Source organism: Convolutriloba macropyga, chromosome 7 (genome assembly GCF_964194025.1).
Source record: "Convolutriloba macropyga chromosome 7, txConMacr16.3, whole genome shotgun sequence".
In the NCBI taxonomy this organism is placed as follows: Eukaryota; Metazoa; Xenacoelomorpha; order Acoela; family Convolutidae; genus Convolutriloba; species Convolutriloba macropyga.
Window position 1 is genome coordinate 51601182 of NC_134474.1, and position 19849 is coordinate 51621030.

Consider the following 19849-nt stretch of genomic DNA (forward strand, 5'->3'; position numbering starts at 1 on the left):
TTTTGACGTTGAATGTTTTTTTTAAGAATGGGTGAGTCGGCAAAACCAGCCAGCGTGGCAAAAGAATTGCCTGCCTCCTGTTGTTCTTTTTAGTTTGTCTGATATGTATTTGTTGACGTTAACTGTACAGTTTTGTTGATTTATCGGCTTTTTATCTGATTTTTACTCAATAGTTGTTGAATACTGCTATTGCTAAATCACGATTAAGAAGCTGCGATTGTGAGACTTTTTCGAGATGTCTAGCTAGTCTCTTTACTTGATTGTCTTCTAATAATTTAATATCTAGTATCTAATAATTTTTATGTTGCGTCCAAGTTGCTCTCAATGTTCAGTGGCGTTGGGGTTTTTGGAGCTCTCACCTGTTGATCCAGTTTCCATTTTTTCTGTTGTTTTGTTTTTGGTTCTACTATTCTTTATTTTTTAATTCTGGTTATTAGCAGTGATTTTGACTTTACCAACTGTTTTAGCATGCATTTGTGAAATGGCTCACGATATTTTTCGTTGCTTGTTTGGTACCATTTGATGGAACGTTTGCTACTTTCAGAAATTGGTTAATTTTAGTTTTATCCATTTTTAATAGCTGATAAAATTGTTTTTGCTGATTGTTGATTTGCAAGCTGTTGTTTCTAAAGACTTTTGGGATACTTTTCTTGTTTCTTAAATTGATGCAAAAAGTAGACTAGGTGTTTTATACATAAGGTTTTAATGGTAATAATGTAGTTGTACAGTTCTGATGTTTTTCCTTTCTGTTTTTGATAGTTTCAAAATCGTGGAATTTTGCATTTGCTACCTGGTTCCAGAATGGCTAGCTGATTTATGTTGTTTTCTGATGATTATGCTTGTGTCCATGGTCGGACCTGTTCTTTGTAATTGATTTGTGCAAATTGGGGCTGTGGTTCTGAGAGTTCTCAATGTGTGTAAATTTGTTCTTTTGACGTTGAATTCAATTGTTGAAATAATCATTGAGTTCGGGCAAACCAGATAGTGATGCAGTCGTGAACCGCTTCATGGTATCTACTTTAGTGCTTCTGACAGCATGTACGTACTCGACGTTTCATGTACAGTTTTGTTGATTTATTAGTTTTTAGTTTTTATTTGTTGTTAATGTTTGATGAGAGAGAGAGAGATTATTTTATCCAGGTGATGAAGTAAATACAAACGAAAAATAAAATTGAAATTGAAGATACCTGGAAGGGATAGAAAACGGGACAGTACTGTCCGCCAAGTCCTACCCTGTATGCAGTAAGTTTTAAGGCTATAAATAAAATTTAATTAAAAAACATTTTTTTTGGTTGTTTTATTTTATACCTAAATCGATGTAGTAGAAAGTTTTGACTCAGCACTGTTTCTATCCTATATCTATTCCATTCCCATAATTTGCGCTGCGCTTTAATTTAGATGGCAGCAATTTTTCGAATTTTTTTAAAGTTTTTCTGGGAAAAATCTAAAAACCGCGATATCTCAACGAGCTAGATGGGTCAAACTTTTTGTCCCGAATCAGCACTTATAAATAGATATCTTATAACATGCAGTCAAGGGTGCATCTTTTTGGGTACTTCAAAGTTCGAAAATATGTTTAACAAGGGTATAATTTTGCAAAATTTAGAGAATTTTTACATCATGGTAAATTTTTGAGACTTGTGATAAGTTTAGGTTTTGCACATCATCTGGTAGTTGAATTGGTTTTCAGTGTGTTGTACAGTTTGGTAGCCCGATATTTGATGGAGTTTTGGATGAAAAGTTTGGGATTGGGCAAACCAGATAGAATGATGCAATCGTGAACTGGTGTTCTTGGATTTTAAGGACGTGTATAAGACCATTTGCGGCAATATTTCAATTTTTGCGTGACTTTTAATTAATGTATTGATATATTGGCAACAATTTGAGTTGTTTAGGTGCTTGTGAACAATATAAGATTGGACTCATTCTCAAGTATTGATCTGTGCCTGACCTGCTGTTGGATCTTTGCCAAACTCTGCTCATTTTCACCTGAAATAATTCACTGCTCAGTTGTGAAGCGAGATAGCAATTCTTTGGGTGGACAAATTGTGCCCCACTTGCTGGGATTTCTGATGATGACATCACATTCCATCAACTCCTGCGAAAACGATTTGGAATCGGAGGCCACCGCTGGTAAACACTTTTCGTGTATGTTGGCTGTGTGCTCTGCATTTTCCAGGATCTGTCGTCTTTCAGAGTTCAACGAGAAAGTGTTTGTGGAATCGAATGGGATTTATGTCATGGGTCATATTGTGTTCTCAATCCCATTTCAGAAAACAAAAATCCCAGGTAACATAATATTAATTGCTCTCGAACAAAGTTTCAAGCATTGTTATTTTAGTCCTGGTGGTACTTTAATACAACTTTTTACGTTTTTTGTTTACACATGTTATTCAAATAGGTAATATCGTAATAGCCAAGATCAAATGTGTAAATTAAGAAAATAACTTATGCTTGACCGTCTTAGACTTTTTTCCGGGCTTGATCTGCTAATACTTTTTGCTTTTAACCCTAGACTTTTGCTTTTAACCCTTGGCTTTTTGTGTTCTGGCTGCTCTAAATCACTCTATTCACAATTTCATCAGTTGGAACTCAATTGGCGGTAGTTTACTGCTCAAATGTTATGAAACGTACGTGGGAATGGTTTCATTTATAGCCGCCCTCATCTTCTAGGCTATTATAGCGACCCTAATTAATAGCCGCCCTCATCTTCTCAGCCGGCTATTATTGCGCTCGTTTTTTACAATTCAAAGAATTTGAATTGTATTGGGGCGCTGTCTTTTTACAATTCAAAGAATTTGAATTGTATTGGGGCGCTGTCTTTTTTTTTTTTTTTTTTAAGATCTGTTCACACATTTTCATGATTTTTGAAGTCAAATTGGAGTAGTGATTTTGGTCACGCCGAAACAGGAAGTGGAGCGAAAAAGCGAGTGGTTTTGCGGCGTGAAATTTTTTCGCTCCAAATTTAAAGTAGAGTCAGAAAACGGTGTTTGAACAAAAATTCGCTTTCTCGCTAGTGGTTTTTTGTTCACATGCGGCAATTTCACTTTGATTTTTACTGTTTTTTCGATTTTTTGGATCGGATTTTTTTCTAAATGGTTTTCTCAATCCATTCACAGCTCATTCTAGGCCTAGTTTTTTTGTTTAAATTAAATTTTCATTTCTCGCTAGTGGTTTTGTGTTCACATGCGGCATTTTGACATTGATTTTCTGTTTATTTCTTATTTTTTTGTTCTGATTTTTTTTAAAATGGTTTTCTCAATTCTTTCATAGTCCATTCTAGGTCTAGTTTTTCTGTTTAGTCAATGAAAATTCTTTGAATTGTACGTCAGGACTTGTCCTGCTATGTTTTTTTTTTAAGATTTGTTCACACATTTTCATGATTTTTGAAGTCAAATTGGAGTAGTGATTTTGGTCACGCCGAAACAGGAAATGGAGTGAAAAAGCGAGTGGTTTTGCAGCGTGAATTTTTTTCGCTCTAATTTTAAAGTAGAGTGAGAAAACGGTGTTTGAACAAAAATTCGGTTTCTCGGTAGTGGTTTTTTGTTCACATGCGGCAATTTCACTCTGATTTTTACTGTTTTTTCAATTTTTTTGGATCGGATTTTTTTCTAAATGGTTTTCCCAATCCATTCGCAGCTCATTCTAGGCCTAGTATTTTGTTTGAATTTTAATTTTCATTTCTCGCTAGTGGTTTTTTTGTTCACATGCGGCATTTTGATATTGATTTTCTGTTCTTATTTTTTTGTTCTGATTTTTTTTAAAATGATTTTCTCAATTCACTGATAGTCCTTTCTAGGTCTAGTTTTTCTGTGTAGTCAATGAAAATTCTTTGAATTGTACGTCAAGACTTGTCCTGCTATGTTTTTTTACTTCGTCAAACTTTTTTTCGCTTTACCATTTTGCCGCTTTTTCGACATTTTGCGTGAAATCTTTTTGACTTCTCTAGGCTAGTTTCTCTCTTCTCTCATTCTGCTAAAAGTGAATTTGAACATCAGTTGCTAAGCAATGCAATTCAAAATGAACAGAGTCGGTATAAAAAATTGAAGTCAGAAATAGAAACGGGATAAACCCATAAAGCCCAATTTTAGATGCCCGCTATTTGCACGTCGTTCCTATAAGTCTTAGTTACCACCTCTAATGCTTATTGGTGTTGATAGTAGCCCCTGTAGCCTCTCTCTAAGAAACAGAAGTATGTTCAACTACGAAATGCCATCAAAATAAATCGGACTTAAAAAATATTTTTGTACAAAAATCTTTTTTTTCAATATATTCTATTCGTTCAATCCCAATCATGCTTATTGGAATCAACGGCGGCTATTTTCCGGCAATCTGCCGGGTATGTTTGTTTTACAATCCAAAGTATTTGGATTGTATTGGTGTGCTGCCTTGGTGGAGTATTGATGGAGCGTCTTTTTTGGTAATTTTGTTGGAGTGTCATGAAGTGAAAACAAAATCAATTGCGTGTAAACAAAGTGTTTAGGTCAAATTCTTGAAGAAATCTGATAAGCAGAAACAACAATGTTTTTTTTGTTCATGTCGTATTTTGAGATAGAGAGAGAATGAGAGAGAGAGAGTGAGAGAGAGAGACGAGAGAAAGGATAGAGAGAGAGAGAGAGAGAGAGAGAGAGAGAGAGCGAGCGAGCGAGCGAGCAAGAAGTAGATGTGGAAAAAATTTCGCCAAGCGAGTGAAATTTTCTGATCAAGTGCGGCTTTTTTTAAAAAAAAATCTGAAACATGTAAATTAAACTGACCACTTGGTTAATGTTACATGTTAGAAATTTATTAATCAAACATTATTAATAGCCGCCCTCATCTTCTCAGCCGGCTATTATTGCGCTCGTATTTTTTTTTACTTCGTCAAACTTTTTTTCGCTTTACCATTTTGCCGCTTTTTCGACATTTTGCGTGAAATCTTTTTGACTTCTCTAGGCTAGTTTCTCTCTTCTCTCATTCTGCTAAAAGTGAATTTGAACATCAGTTGCTAAGCAAAGCAATTCAAAATGAACAGAGTCGGTATAAAAAATTGAAGTCAGAAATAGAAACGGGATAAACCCATAAAGCCCAATTTTAGATGCCCGCTATTTGAACGTCGTTCCTATAAGTCTTAGTTACCACCTCTAATGCTTATTGGTGTTGATAGTAGTCCCTGTAGCCTCTCTCTAAGAAACAGAAGTACGAAACTCTAAGAAACAGAAGTTCAACTACGAAATGCCATCAAAATAAATCGGACTTAAAACATATTTTTGTACAAAAATCTTTTTTTTTCAATATATTCTATTCGTTCAATCCCAATCATGCTTATTGGAATCAACGGCGGCTATTTTCCGGCAATCTGCTGGGTATGTTTATTTTCTAATTCATAACAAACTAAGGTTCGGTTTTCATAAAATAGTTTAATAAGAAATATGTTTGAATCTTGCAACCCTTCTGTCTATTGGAACTGTTTCGTGTCGTTTATGCATTTCCGCTGTAACTTTTTGTTTAAATTTGGTCTTCGACGTTTCTTTTCTAATTGTAATTGGAAGTGTTTCGATCGCAGTTTTTTAAACAGTCAGGCAAAGGTGTTTTAATGGCTGGGAAGCGATAGCTTGGCCCTCTTGTTTTTTTGTCAAGATTTTTTTAACGACCATTCTGATGTCGCAATCACTTCAAATCTGCTTTTTGTTCAGTCTTTCATACAATTTCAACCGAAATGCGTGTGACGTTTTTCACTCATAGCAGTTTTTTTTGTTCATTTGAGTGAAATTTTTGGTCACACGTGACTTACCCCATTCTCAGAACTGAATTCCTCTCTCTGTTTTTCAGATCTCTGTTTCAAATATTGCACTTCCAGGTACAATTTTAAGCTATTTTATTCGTTTCGCATTGTTTTAAGCTTTTTAGCAGTTTTTGTACTCTTCAATTTTTAATTGCAGTTGAAGTTTTTGGTTGAATTTAGTTCTTATTAATTGTTGTTGTCTTCAATTGCGATTGATATTAATTTTGAGTTGTTTTTGTTGGAGAATTTTGAGTTAGTTTTAGCAAATTTTGTCTGTTTTGTTTTAAAATTTGTTGGCTATTGGTTCAATTATTTTGTTTCTCGTTGTAGTTTTTTGTGATCAAGTGTTTGATCAAGCTAATTTTCAGTTCTTGCCGCTATGAAGTAACACTTGACAGCTAGACATGGCTTTTTTTGCTATAATAATTTATACATTTTTTCGGATTATTTGCTCTTTTTTTAATATTTCTTGTTTAATTTTTCTGCCAGATGTTGGACGGGCGACTGATCGAGGAGATTATTTTATTAATAGCCGCCGACAGCCTCTCAACGGCTGTTATTTAGATGCTCTTCTTTTTTTAATTCGCTTTTCCTTTTGATCACGTTTTTTGTTTTACATAAGTCATGATTTACTTAACTAATTGTTTACTTACTTCACTCCTTGTTTCAACTCAATGGATTTTAAATTCTTTCATCTATTGAATTACATCATGTAGCGAATACGGTCAAAGTCAAAAGAGCAAAATCAAAAGAGACGGGATGAACACGGCCCGTTCATTAAAGTCCTAAGCCAATTAAGTCATTAGGCTGAATTACTAGTATGTATTCAGAATTTACACGCCGACTATGCAGATGCAGAATTTGCTTACCAAATAAGTACACTTTGACACTTAGAAAAATTCTCTCGATTTATATCTATTAATTTTTTTCTGTTTCAATCCCAATTTGCGTCAAGCGGGTCAATGGTGGCTATTTGCCAGCTATGTTTAAACTTTGTTGCCGAATAATGGTTGGGAAGACAATTGGAAGCAAGTCATAGCTTTTTTCACTGAATTGAGTTATGTAATTTTCTATTTTAGGTTGTTGGTTCTTTGCCGCTTTTTAATTGTTATTTAGTTTTTCTCTACAAAGTGTTGGGTTGGTGACTGATCTAGAAGATGAATTAATTTTGCTATGCTAAAAATAGTCGGAAATGGCGTTTTAGTTTATTGGTAGAGTCTTATGTTTCAGAATTTTAAAAGAGTTTTTTTATTGATTTTGTCCTTTGTCATCTCCTTAGCCTTTTCGTGGGCTTTTCTCTTTATGAACCAATTTTGTACGGTTATCTTTCAATTGGAAGCATTATTTGCGGGCTTCCTTTATTACGACGTCTTTTGCCAAGACTTAAATTTTTGGAGTAGCAAGTTTCATCAGGTGCTATATCAATTTTCAGGTACTTTTCTTGTCTTATTTTTCCTCTTATTTTCAGTACTTTTCTTATGATATTTTTCATGTTATTTAGTATCGAAATATTTTGTATAACTATGTAAGGTGTGCACTAGGTCTGAGGATGATCATTTTTTTTACTTCAAGTCGTTTCCGGGATTGTTTTCGCTATTTTTTTTAAATATCTTACAGTTTTGCGGCTGTTTCACGTCATTGAGAAATTAAATTAGTAAGGTGATTTTAATCCCGCATGTTGTAGTAAAGCGAGGGAGAAAGCAAGTGGATTTGAAACTTAATTTTTGTTTTCAAATAAGCTTGGAAGTGGAGTGAGAAAAGAGTTTTCGGTTTTTTAGAACATTTTTTATCACGTGCGGTGATTTAAGTTTTTGGCTTTTCTTCTCTTGAGTACTACGTGCATTTGTATTCTAATTGAGCCTGATTGCAATAGTTTGAAATCATCAACGTATTTGACGGTATTTGTTGTCATAAAACAATAGTGAACATTTGATTTTTGCGTTATCATTATTTTACTTTTGTCTTATTAACTATTATCGTTAGTGACAGCCTCATTGTTGTGAATGAGGGAAAAGGAACCGTAATAATGTTTGGGTTTCATAGTTAGTGGTTTTCATGACCGACACTAATTGTTTTCGAAAAATTTTAATGACTTTTTAGTTTTGCTAGTACTAGTTGAGCTTTGTAGTGTTATCATCTGATCTCATTAGATACAGGCCTCATAGATTATAGGTTGTCAATGGGGTTAAATTCGCTCGGTTTAATAGTGTCATTTTAAAACTAGTGCTTCCTGACTGTCACTCATTTTTTTGAGAATTATTGTTTAGGTTTGCGTGTTTTTGTAGTTCATTTTGTCGTCTTATCCCTTAATGGTGTCATTTCTTGCTAAGGGTGCTAAAATTAGTCGAGTTAATCGTTTCATTTCGTACCTATTGCTCTTTATCACTTATAGTAGTAGTAGAAGTAGTAGTAAAGACTTCAATTTACCAAACTGATGGAATTTTAACCATAACAAATTAAGATATGTACATAAAGCTGAGTAGAAAAAAAGCTGTACAAAAGAAGGGATACTAAGATACCCATGTAGGGCATCGACACTTTATTGACCACGTAAAGGTTCGATTGAATTCAAATTTGGAGTCTCGCAGATCACCTAAGCATTTTCGGAAATGACTTTTGTAATCCAATGGAGGGTAGAGTAAATCAAAATCACCCACATCATTAAAATCATTACAACAGTTTGAATGCGGTTAAAGTAGGACTTGGCGACCAGCTATTAGACGCATGTATTGACAACGAGATGACCTGTTTGGCCGCTGCGGCGACATCCGTTAGATCATGCAAGACTGAAATACTGACTGAAGGGAATACAACTTTTGCCTTGAATAATGCTGATGAACTTCAAATCACGATCAATAAGTTGATAGGCAATAGAGAGGCTCTCTGAGAGAGACAAAATAGATTTATACTCACTATAACCAAAACACTAGCATAGCCTCTTCCAATAGAACTTCTCCAAGAGTCGCAAATGGGTAGCGTCAACATGCCAGGCTGGAGAAGCGACGACATCACGCACGCGGAGAACAAGTTGAATTTTACTTTAGAAGGAAGGCAATAGGGAACAAAGTGTCGGAGATAATTCAAATTCTTTCGCGCTTTCATGAGTTTACCACGTATGTGAACTTCCCAGTTGAGTGTTTTTGATACTTTTAATCCAAGATCGCATATTGAATCAACTTAAGATTGAGCTGGTAATCGTCAATAAAAAGAGTACCAGTTGTCCTCTCTGAGTGTTGTAAAAGACGCATTTGTTTAAATTGAACATCATGCTATTGTCTCTGCACCACTGTGAGAGACGCTCAAGATCTTGTTGCAATATGTTAGTTGTTTTCAAAAAATGCGCGTTTTTGAGTTTTGGTAATGGATTTTTTTTTACTTATTGTGGTCTTATAATATAATCTGATTGATGACGTGATTCATCGGTTACTAATGAGTATTTAGTAAATCGAAATTATTGTTTCAGTCGGTAGCTAATGCTTTGTCTAACTTTTCCTCTATTTTTCAAAAAGAATGATTGAGTCTTTGCGAAAACTGGTTGTATTTTTGTTACCTTATCAGTTATTCCATTAAAGATAGGTCTCAGTAGTTGTTATTTAGGAATAGGTAAATCTAATTGTTAGCTGAAGTTAATAGCAGTCCTTTTTTTCCGTGTTTACACTTTTCATAAAAGTTGACTTTATTCTTGCATGTTTGTTGTTTTTCTTGTGCTCTTATACTTAAGTCTCCAGAATTACAGTTGTTGGCCTTCTAGTAAGGAGTAATTTTGGCAAAATTCTTGATTCTAACTTTCGAAAAGGTCAGGGATTTTTATTTGTTGTTTTGCGGTTTTCTTACTTTGATGCCTCTGACTTTCAAAGATATTCTGATTTTTGCCAGTTTCTTTAGTTTTTGGGGTTTTTTGTTGTTGATTCCCACGATGCTGTTGCGTTGTGTACTCATTCTAAGGATGTCTGGATTTTAGTTTGTCGTGATTTTAGTGTTGTTATTTTTGGTGGTCCTTAAAATGCTATATCCTGGGGGGAAAATTCCTATTTTTATATTGTTCGTTTTTGCGCATACAGGGTAGGTCATGGCTTTGCTGACTGTCTTAATTTAAAGTTGCTGTAAAATTTTTAATTGTCAGGTAATAATTCTGTGGATTATAATTCAGGACTTGTCCAGCTATGTTTTTTTACTTCGTCCAATAAAAATTTGTTTCGTTTTTGCTTAGTTGACAGCTGTTGCGATATTTTTCGTAAAATCTTTATGACTTCTCTGGGCTAGTTTCTTTCTTCTCTCATTTGGTTAAAAGTTCACTTAAGCAGCAGTCGCTTGTCAGAGCAATTTAAATTAAAAGGAGTCAATAGTGAAAAACGAAATCAAAAATAGAAACGGTGTAGTCATCTCGTATAGCCCAATTTTAGATGCGCGCTACTTGAACTTTGTTCATGTAAGTCTTAGTTACTATCTCTAATGTTTTTTTTGTATTGATACTAGCCCGTATATCTCCTCACTGACAAACAGGTGCATATCTAACTACGGAATGAGATCAATAGTTCTTATTTTCAGATTTTTTTTTTGCATAAGAATCATCTTAATCGGGGTTATGGAGATCAATGGCGGCTATTTTCCGGAAATCTGCCGGGCTTTTTTTTAATGCTCTCAAACGAAGTTTGTAGCAATTATATTGGTCATGATGTTTTTTTAGGCGATTTTTGGCAACATCAATTTGGCCGTTTTTCCGAAAAATTGTGACCTGTTTTGAGACATGGAGATGGTAAAAACCCAACAAAATTAAAAAAAAATTAAGTCGCTGAGCAGTTTTCTATGATCGTTAATAGTATCTAAGAATGAGGTTCAATGGAACTAATTAGTAGACATACATTCATGTTATGTACTTAGTGTGAACAATTTTCGTACATAATTTTTTCATTGGAGTTCAGCCTGGTTTAGTTGTCTTCTGAGTTCTACTTTTGATGAAGTTGTTAGACCTAATTTCAGGTGAACAGGTAGCTTCTTGAAACTTTTTAGTGCTTCTGGTTAATTGATCTTTAACGAATTTCATAGCAATTTTTGTAAACGTGTTGGTCTTTTTTATGCAAATTTTTCCCTTGAACATTTTGCGCTTTTCTAGAATATTCTTTGACTTCTCAAGGGACTTTTTCACGCTTTTGTTCATTTTTGAGTGATCTCTATTGCTTTCACTCCGAATTAAAGCTTGTTGCTAATATAAAATCGTTTGCAGCATAGCGAAACTAAGGGACTGATAACCGAGTGGGCAGTGCGTGAGATTATGGATCGGGAGGTCAATGGTTCGAATTCCGGCGGGGTCAAATTTTTTTCTACCCGCCTGTCGTTCGAGAGCAATTCTTCCGACATTGGTCGGTTTACGTTTTTATTCTAAAATCGTAAATATTTTTTGTCGTTTTTATCGCGGTCTACTAAATGTCCAACCATGTCTTCGATAGCCTGCATGTTAGTTGCAGTGGTTATGGCGAAGGAGTTTGTTTTATAACAAAAGTATTATTTAATGAGTTTGTATTTTCCAGTCTTTTTGTCATTCTACAGTTTAAATTTTCAATAAACTGCTTTTGAACTTGAAGATGGGTTTCGGCGTCCCTTTAGCGTTGCAATTGTAGTTCTGGAGACCCTAAAACTTATAAATTTTAGCGGAATTTTATTATTTTGATAATTTGTTGGACAGTTTTCGGAAAGTTTCTGACATTTCTGTTTCTGCCTACCTCTTCTCTTATATTTCGAGTTTAGCTTATATTAGATGCCAAGTTTTTTAAAAATCAGGAGTCCACATCTTATTTGCTATTATGTTTGATTTCTCCAATTTTGTGGAATTGTTTTTTGTCCGTTTCTATTGTTTGACTATTTCTCAGTTAGTCCACTGCTCTGATCCAAGATTTCAAAGTTTTTAATTGCTCTCAAACGCCGAAGTTTAAAGAAATCTTATTAGTCACTGGGCAGCTCTCTTACAGTCTCTTACGCCTTACTAGTCTCTAATTGTGCGATTCACCGAAATTGTTTTGAGAAGACAATTTCATGATGTGAAGGGCGGGTATTCACGTGGCTGGGCACACGCGTTCCAAACTGGTCACAATCACAGGAATTTTCTTGGTTGGTTCCAATTTGCTCTTTAGCTTGGTTCTACTGACGTAGTGTGTGCTTCACTGTTTTTTTACAAAAATAAGAAACAATGAATTGTCTGTTGAGACAGTCTATTAACTATAACTCCAAGCAGTACATATTAATTTTACATGAAGTAGACAACCGCAAAACTATTTATTTCAAATGATTAAGTAAAGAGCATTGCACAGTTAAAGTTAATTAAAGAATACAAAATAAACAATGTTTCAAACAAACAATGTTTATGGTAAAAATTTACCACCACAGTTCTTCGTTTCATAGCTTGATGTAAACTGTCAAAGAAAAAGAAGGGGTACGTAACTATATTGGTATGGTTAAAAAAGTTAGTTGGGCAGTTTGCTTAAGATGGCAACACTTTTCCGGATAAAGCGCTTGACACTGCTTTCAAATGACTTTCAACCGTTTTAAAAAGATCTCATTTCCTCTGCTTATTTAAAGCTTAGACCATTTTTTGGTTCTAGCTGTTTATATGGGTATGCCGCTGTATTAATTCAACATAATATGATCCACGATAACATATAAGTTAGGGTAATCAGTTTCAGAAGATTGGTGAAATGGTTCTTTTCTTTCAGGTTGTAAGCAAGAGATGCTCAATGTTGTGGCCTCAGCTCTAATGGTGTTGAGGTTGCTTTTTTCATCTAAGGAGAAAAATCGGTCTTTGATTCGCACGTTTATCCCACCCGAACTGTGTGAGCAATTTGCAAATTGTGGAAATTACAACTTGAACATCTGCAGTTATTACAAACTGGCATCTGACGTATTTAACAAAGTTGTGCAGCAGTCGTTAAAGGAAGAAGAAATTCTGAAAAAGCTGAGCGGTATTGACATGCAGCGAGAAACAGTTTGTGATCCGAAAACTATTGGAAAATACTGTGTTATTGACACGTTAGGAAACGGTTCGTTTGGGTCAGTTTTCAAAGTCACGAAGAAGCAAGATAGCATGGGAGGGAGAGATGTCTCAGACTCACGGTCTTACTATGCGCTGAAGAAAATAACTTTTGCTGGGAAGGAACCTGCTTCTAAGAAGAAAACGATGGCAGCCACTATTGTCAACGAAATCAAAATACTCAAGGTATCTATCATCAGTTTAATCGTATGGTTTTCTTATTCAAAATGATTTGAGTAAAAGGTGACCCTCTATTACCTCACTTGTTTCATTTCTGCATTCCTCGGAATGTTACTGCTTCCACTAGCGGTATGGGAAAAGTATGTGGCAGGGTTTTTGGGTCATGACAGGTTTGTATTACAATATTATTGCTATCAAAGACTTTATCAGTTGCTATGCTCTCCTGGTGGTCTTTTAATGAAATTGTCCTCTGTTCAAAATGTCTATTGGACCGACTTCCACTTTTGACATCGATATTTTCTTAATCTAAATTTCTTGTTCAGACCATAACTAGCTGAACTCAATCCAACTTATGCAATACATAAGAACGATTTCTTCTCAGCTGGGCTAAAAATGTCATTCTGGCAAATTAAGTCCTCGAATAGAATGAGATTAGTGAACTGTTTCTTCAAGTCCGAATCATTGGTAAATATCTAAATCATAAAGCTATAAATTGCGTCGCCTTAAGGTCCGGTACGGTATCCCCGATGAAAACAACCGAATGTCCCTAGTAAAGCAGGAATTAAAAACTTGCAAGAATCTTGCCAGATTATGAATTCACTTGAAGATGATGCTATATATTTTTTCGAAGCAATAATTGAAAAACAAAATTTACTTCAGCTTTAGGAACCTCTACAGCAAAACCGTGCAATACCAATCTTGTCAAAAAATTTTAGTGGGAAACACAATATGAAAGTTTATGAATTGATTCGCAATAGTAATTCAGAAGTAATTTTTGGTCTTTAATTGGCACTAGAAGTAAGTTTTGGTTAAGTTGTTCAAAAAAAATCCACGTAAGTTGCGAAACCGAAATGCTATTTTTGGCGAAAAAATAAAACACCCTTCCAAATGAATTCAAAAGCTTGCAAGATTCTTGCAAGTTTTGAAATCTTGCTTAACCAGGGGTTTCTGTGCATTCACCCTGTACATGCATTCAGAGATTGTTTCTGTGTCCGATGTATCGCAATATGCGAGACTGTTACTTGTGCTTTTGAAGGAGAAGCTGAGTCACCCCAATCTGGTGAGGTACCTCAAGTCTTTCCATGAGAACGAGACTCTGTATGTGTTGATGGAACTGGTGGAGGGAGTGTCTCTTCAGGAGCACCTGGACTACATTGAGACATCACAAAGTGGACCAATTGAGGAGGGAAGAGTGTGGAACATTGCAATACAGTTCATACAGGGTCAGTATATAATACATGTGCACATATGAAGAAGTTGATTGAAAAACTTTTTTGGTTATCTTCAAACTTTTCCAGGACTGACGAGCGATTCTGTAAACAATTGTGAACTTTAATAATAGCCAAACGCCTGTTAAAAGACAGAACCAGAGGAGGCAATGGTTACCATGTAACTTGCTAATGAACAGGTAGCATCCGGTAGCTCGCTTTTATTTGAGTAATGTAGAGGTTGTGTGTTGTAGGTCTAAAGTACTTGCATGTTGACAAGGGTCTCATCCACAGAGACCTCAGTCCCAACAACATACTCCTCACATTCGAAGATGTGGTCAAGATCACTGATTTTGGATTCACTCGGGCTACTAACAACAATGGTGTCTGCACCAGTGTAGTCGGAACCGTCTCCTATTGGTTTGTTTTATTTACTTCCTTCAAGAGTTATGAGAAAATGTACCAGACTGGTTACGAGCCTAATCTCTACAAAGTAATAGCCAGTCCACAAAAAATCTGCAATGACGTGAAATTGAAGCCATTTCATTGATCTTTGATTGCTCTCAAGCGAAGTTTGTAGCAAATATTATAGCTGCGAAGCTGTAGGTTAAGCGTAGCTATATTGATGTATTCCGCGGTTATACGACTCGAAGACGAGTTTTGATCTTCTTTTGGTTTTGTGCTTACCGTAAGTACTATTTGTTCAAACGACGTTTTGACCTAAAAGCGAAAGTGAGTAAAATTACCATGTGAGCTGATTCTTTCTGAGCCAGAGAAGTTTTATATCTGCACTGCCTGCTGTGAATGACAAAGTGTTGTTTTTCGAGAGAATGGCTTGTAATTTTTCAAAACTAAAAAGTCCTGCAGAGCTTAATATTGCGTTTCAGGTGGAAAACGGGTACATATTTCTCAATTTTAAGTTTATTTTGTTTTTTTTTGTCACTAATTTCTTCATTTTTAGATCTTTGAACGGTCGTTTTTCTGAATTAGTGTCAATGGCAGGGTGCTTTTGAAAATTAATGCATTGAACATCTTTTTTAACGTGAGGTTTTTTTAAATGCCGCTCAGCGATAGCTGGTGCTATTCTTGGCCTTCTCTAGATTTTTGTTTCGTCGTCAAGATTTTTGTTACGACCACAACCACTTTAAATCTGCTGTTTAATAGCCGCACAGTGATAGCTGGGGCTATTATTGGCCTTCTCTTGGTTTTTTTATTTCGTCGTCATGATTTTTGTTACGACCATATGACGTCACAGCCACTTTTTGTTCATTCGTTCATGCAATTACAACTGAATTGAGTGCGTGACGTCATTTTTCACTCTTTGTGCAGCGAGTTTTATTGTTCATTTGCGTGATGAAGTTTTTGGTAACACTTAACTTACCTCTGTCTCAAAAGCGACTTCCTTACTCTTAAATTGCCTTTTCGTTGCTTTAAGATAAAGTCAAGTGTTTTCCACTCTAATTGAAGGTATTGGAGAGCAGCTAATAAAAGCAGCAATTAATTATGCGGAATCGTTATCAAAATATAACTTCTGAGCATTTAGCAAAAAATATTGTTTTTGTCTGTTTCTTACTATCCCATTGAGACTGCAGATCTACAAAGCTATAGGGGCTGTTTTCTGTTGATGTGCCAGCTATGCTATAATATCATGCATATATTGATTCAATTGTTATTCTCTTGTTTGGTTTTGGTTTTAATTAATAGCAAAAGTGTGTCTGCAAAGCCAGGGATTTAATTTATTAAAAATTGACTTTTTTGACGTTAAATTGATTGTTTTTTATGAATTGTTTTTGTTTTGAATGTTTATTTTTCACTTTTTATTCAGACAGAATGATGACTATGTAATGGTTTTAATTCATGATTGCTAAATAAAGAAATGCACTTGTTTTTCCATTACATTTTCTTTAACGTTATTTTTTTTGAACTTTCAGAATTTACAAAGTAGTCTTTTGGTTTCTTGTTTTTCTTTAAAACGTATCCGTTTGCTCCACTTTCTTGCATTTGTCATTCCAGCATTTTCCTAAGAACTTTGATTTTATTCGTTGTTGTGTCCGTGTAATTGTTTCAGCCTTTTTTTAGATTTTGTTAGCAGAAAATTTTCTTTTATGTTTCAGCAGTTATAATTTACTGGCGTTTCTTTTCAGCTTTGGTTGATATTTGTAACCGCGATTATCCATAGGTCTAGCTTTTGAAAACTGATTTTTGCTTCTGAATTGTGATGGTTTTCATCTTTTTCCTAATATTTTACTTTTTGCAATAGTTCGATGTGTCCTGAGTTTTTGTATTCTTTTTCTTCGAATAGGTCAGTTCAGTTTCTAAGAACATTATCTGCTTTTTGCTTTCTTGGTGTGTCTTTTGGGTACCAGAGCTAATCGTGCAGTTCTAAGTCCTTCAGATCATTATCTTGAGTCATTTCATGACAATGATAGCAGCGTCAGTTTTTGCGGCCTATAACAATTTTGCTCATCATAAGATTTCTGTCCATATTTCAGCGCTACCAGATTTGCCTCTAAAAGCTATTTTGCGTTATCAAGATTTTGCAGAAATTATTTGCCATCAATTTTGTATCTTAAGATTTAAATGTGAGCTGTTTTGCGTGGTGTCTGAAGGATGTCATAATTGTTTTTATGTTAGCTTATATGAATGAAGTCAATGCTGAAAACTTTTTCTGACAGATATAATTGTTTATGAAATATTTTATGAAATCTGGTCAGGTAAGGGATAAATGTCTTCAGACAAATGATAATGTTATCAGCTGAACTTACTATTCGTCCAACGGCGGTTCAACGCAAAAGCGAAGCTGACTGAAATTGACCTGTGGACAGGTTTTATCTGAGCGAGAGAAGATCATGCGCTGCATTCAGTGAAGTATTTTTGAGATAATGGGGCATATAGATAAAGTTTTAAGGCTGTTTTTCGTTTTAGGCTGTTGTAATTTAGTTTTCTTTGAATTGATTTTTTATGGATGCTACAATACTGTGTTACCACTCTGAATTTGATATTACATGATTCTTTTTTTGTTTAAACAAGTAAATTGAAAATATAACCCGGGGGTTAAATTTTACAAGTTTAAAATTATATATACAAAATTAGTACATTGTTGAAAATCAAAATTAGTGGTTCCGTTTTTTAAAGGTGAAAATAACTTTTGAAGCCACCAACGTTCCTTTCCAACGGTACAAGTTTGAATTGTTGGAGCAGATGCTGTTTTAACATGCGTTTAAACTTTGAGCGTGATCTGATAGTCCGGACTTCACGCGGAAGTTTATTCCATTTTTGGATGCTTCTTTTCTGTAATGATCGACTGCTCGACCTTAGCAGAATTAGCTGTTCAGTTCTGTTGTTTTTTCTTACTAAGACATTACCACTCAGAGAAAAACTCTCAGTGCCATCTGATTTCAATAATGAAATATCATTCCTAAGTTTTGAAACGCTCATCTGGCTTATTAAAAGTTCTGCAGGCAAAGTGTTAGATTTTACTAAGAGATCTGTAGATCTCTCAAAATTTTTTCTCATATAGCAAACTTTAATTCCCCAACTGATTTGTCGATTAATTCGCTGCATTGCAGAGAATTTCAAGTTCTGAAAAAATAGAGCACTGAACGTTAAATGAGAAAGGACTAGGGATTTGAATAGCATCAATCGTGCTTTCAGAGGTAACCGATAACGTATAAAATATATGGATCTAATCGCTGTGGCCATATTTGACAGGACTTTGTTGAGTTGTACATGAAAATTTAATTTAGAATCAATCATTATACCCAAGTATCTGCAGTGACTTTGTGGCTTAATTTCTTGTCCACGATAAACTATTGGATTATAATTTTCATTTTCTTTCGAGACGCAGAGAATTTCAGTTTTACCGGTATTCATGATTAATTTGTTTTGCGATAGATAATTATCTGTTTTCTCCAGTATTTCAGAAACACATTTTTCCAGTTCGCTGACATTGTTTCTGCTAAAATGGAAACATGTGTCATCAGCAAATTGAATTATGTCGAAGTTTCCTTGTACCTTTTCTCGAAAATCATTAATGTAGAGAAGAAAAACTAGTGGCCCTAAAACGGTTCCCTGTGGAACACCTTGATTTGTTTCCAACCATTCTGAGTAAACATCATTTATCTTAACACACTGCTGTCTGTTTTTAAAAAATGAAACAAATGAATCAACTGCACTTTCTGAAAAACCGTAAGCTTCAATTTTTTTGAAAAAAATTTTGTGCGATATTGAATTAAATGCTTTAGCTAGATCAATAAAAACGGCAACCTAAATTTTTAAGTTATCATAGTTTTCTTGTAATGCTTCGATTAAGTGTAAAACAGCATCTGTAGAAGACTTATGTTTTTGAAATCCAAACTGTGTACCGTTCAAGATTTTTTCTTTTTGCATAAATTCGTTAACCTGATTGAGAAGTATACGCTCAAAGAGTTTTGCAAACATTGGAGTAATTGAGATAGGCCTATAGTTCTCACAAATTTTCACATCCCCTTTTTTGTAGACCGGACTAATGAAAGCAAGTTTTAAATTTTCCGGGGAAAATATTTTGACTAATGCATGTGTTAAAAAAACAAACTGCAAATGGGTTCCAATCGCAAACTTTGCTGCCTTGATTGCCCAAGCATTAAAAACGCCTGGACCTGGAGACATTGTTGTCGAGTGAATCAATGGCATCATAGAGTTCCTTTAGTGTAACTGTTCTGAAGCAAAACTTTTCCCTAACTTCTATGCGAGAAATATTTGGAGGGCTCACATATTGTCCATTGTACAAGCCTAGTTTTTGAAAACTTCTATTGAGACAATTTGCAATATCAAGTTCATTTCTACTTTTCTACTTCTCTTTCACCATCGACTAGTTTGTCTATAACGAGACACTCCCTTTCTTTGCCAATTCTTTTTTTGATGAAACTCCATTGTTCTTTACTTGTTGGTAGATCTTTGAAAAATTGTTTGCAAAACTCGTTTTGGGCTGTTTTAAAACGTCTATTAACCAAATTTCTCTGATATTTGAAAATGGTTTCCGCTTAAGTCTTTAGTATGCGCTTAAATGGTATGTTCTTTAGAGTCTAATCATGCGTTTCAAATGGCAAGTCAGCACATATTTCTGTTTAATTATCTTTTGGCTCTTTTTCACAAATTTATTTTGTAAGCCAACTTTTTTTGGCGTTAGGTAATTTTGATACATAAAATTTAAGACGTAGTATTTCAGATTCTGCTGGTTTTTGTCCAAAGTTTTATGTAATTTGGATTTATTTGCTAGAAAGACTTTCTGTGCGACTTCAAATTTATTAATTGAGTTAATTTTTGGCTTGAAGTCTCTAAAATGCAATAAATATTCATAATTACAATTTAACAATCTCGCGACAATTTTTTTAAAAAAATATTTGTTACCTCTGAAATATTATTCGCACCTCTGAACCTTTTAGCTTTTTTATTTAGACAAGAGGATGGGTATGTGTTATTACCGAGCCATCTCTACTGTCTAGCGTGTATCCTCTAAGCATCTTCTTAAGACCTTTACTTTTATACGCTTGTTTGTCATTGGTTGTTAAAAAAATTGACTTCAATTTTGTGTGTTCGATTTCTTCTTAGTTCAATTGCTTTCAAAATAATGTAGCACTGAGAATTTGCTAGAGGTACTTATAACAACTTTTTACTGGTATTGTTTTCTGTGAATTTTTC

The 19849-nt window shown here is 34.7% G+C and overlaps 1 protein-coding gene across 1 annotated transcript in view; it reads left to right on the forward strand.

The window, feature by feature from the left end:
• Positions 1-19849, forward strand: part of LOC142343140 (uncharacterized) — a 186340-nt gene that overhangs the window by 120861 nt on the left and 45630 nt on the right. Inside the window, exons 4-7 of the mRNA XM_075394832.1 lie at positions 1896-2289; positions 12469-12968; positions 13999-14185; positions 14425-14590. Coding sequence (XP_075250947.1) covers positions 1896-2289; positions 12469-12968; positions 13999-14185; positions 14425-14590 — 1247 coding nt within the window. The remainder of the gene's footprint in view (positions 1-1895; positions 2290-12468; positions 12969-13998; positions 14186-14424; positions 14591-19849) is intronic.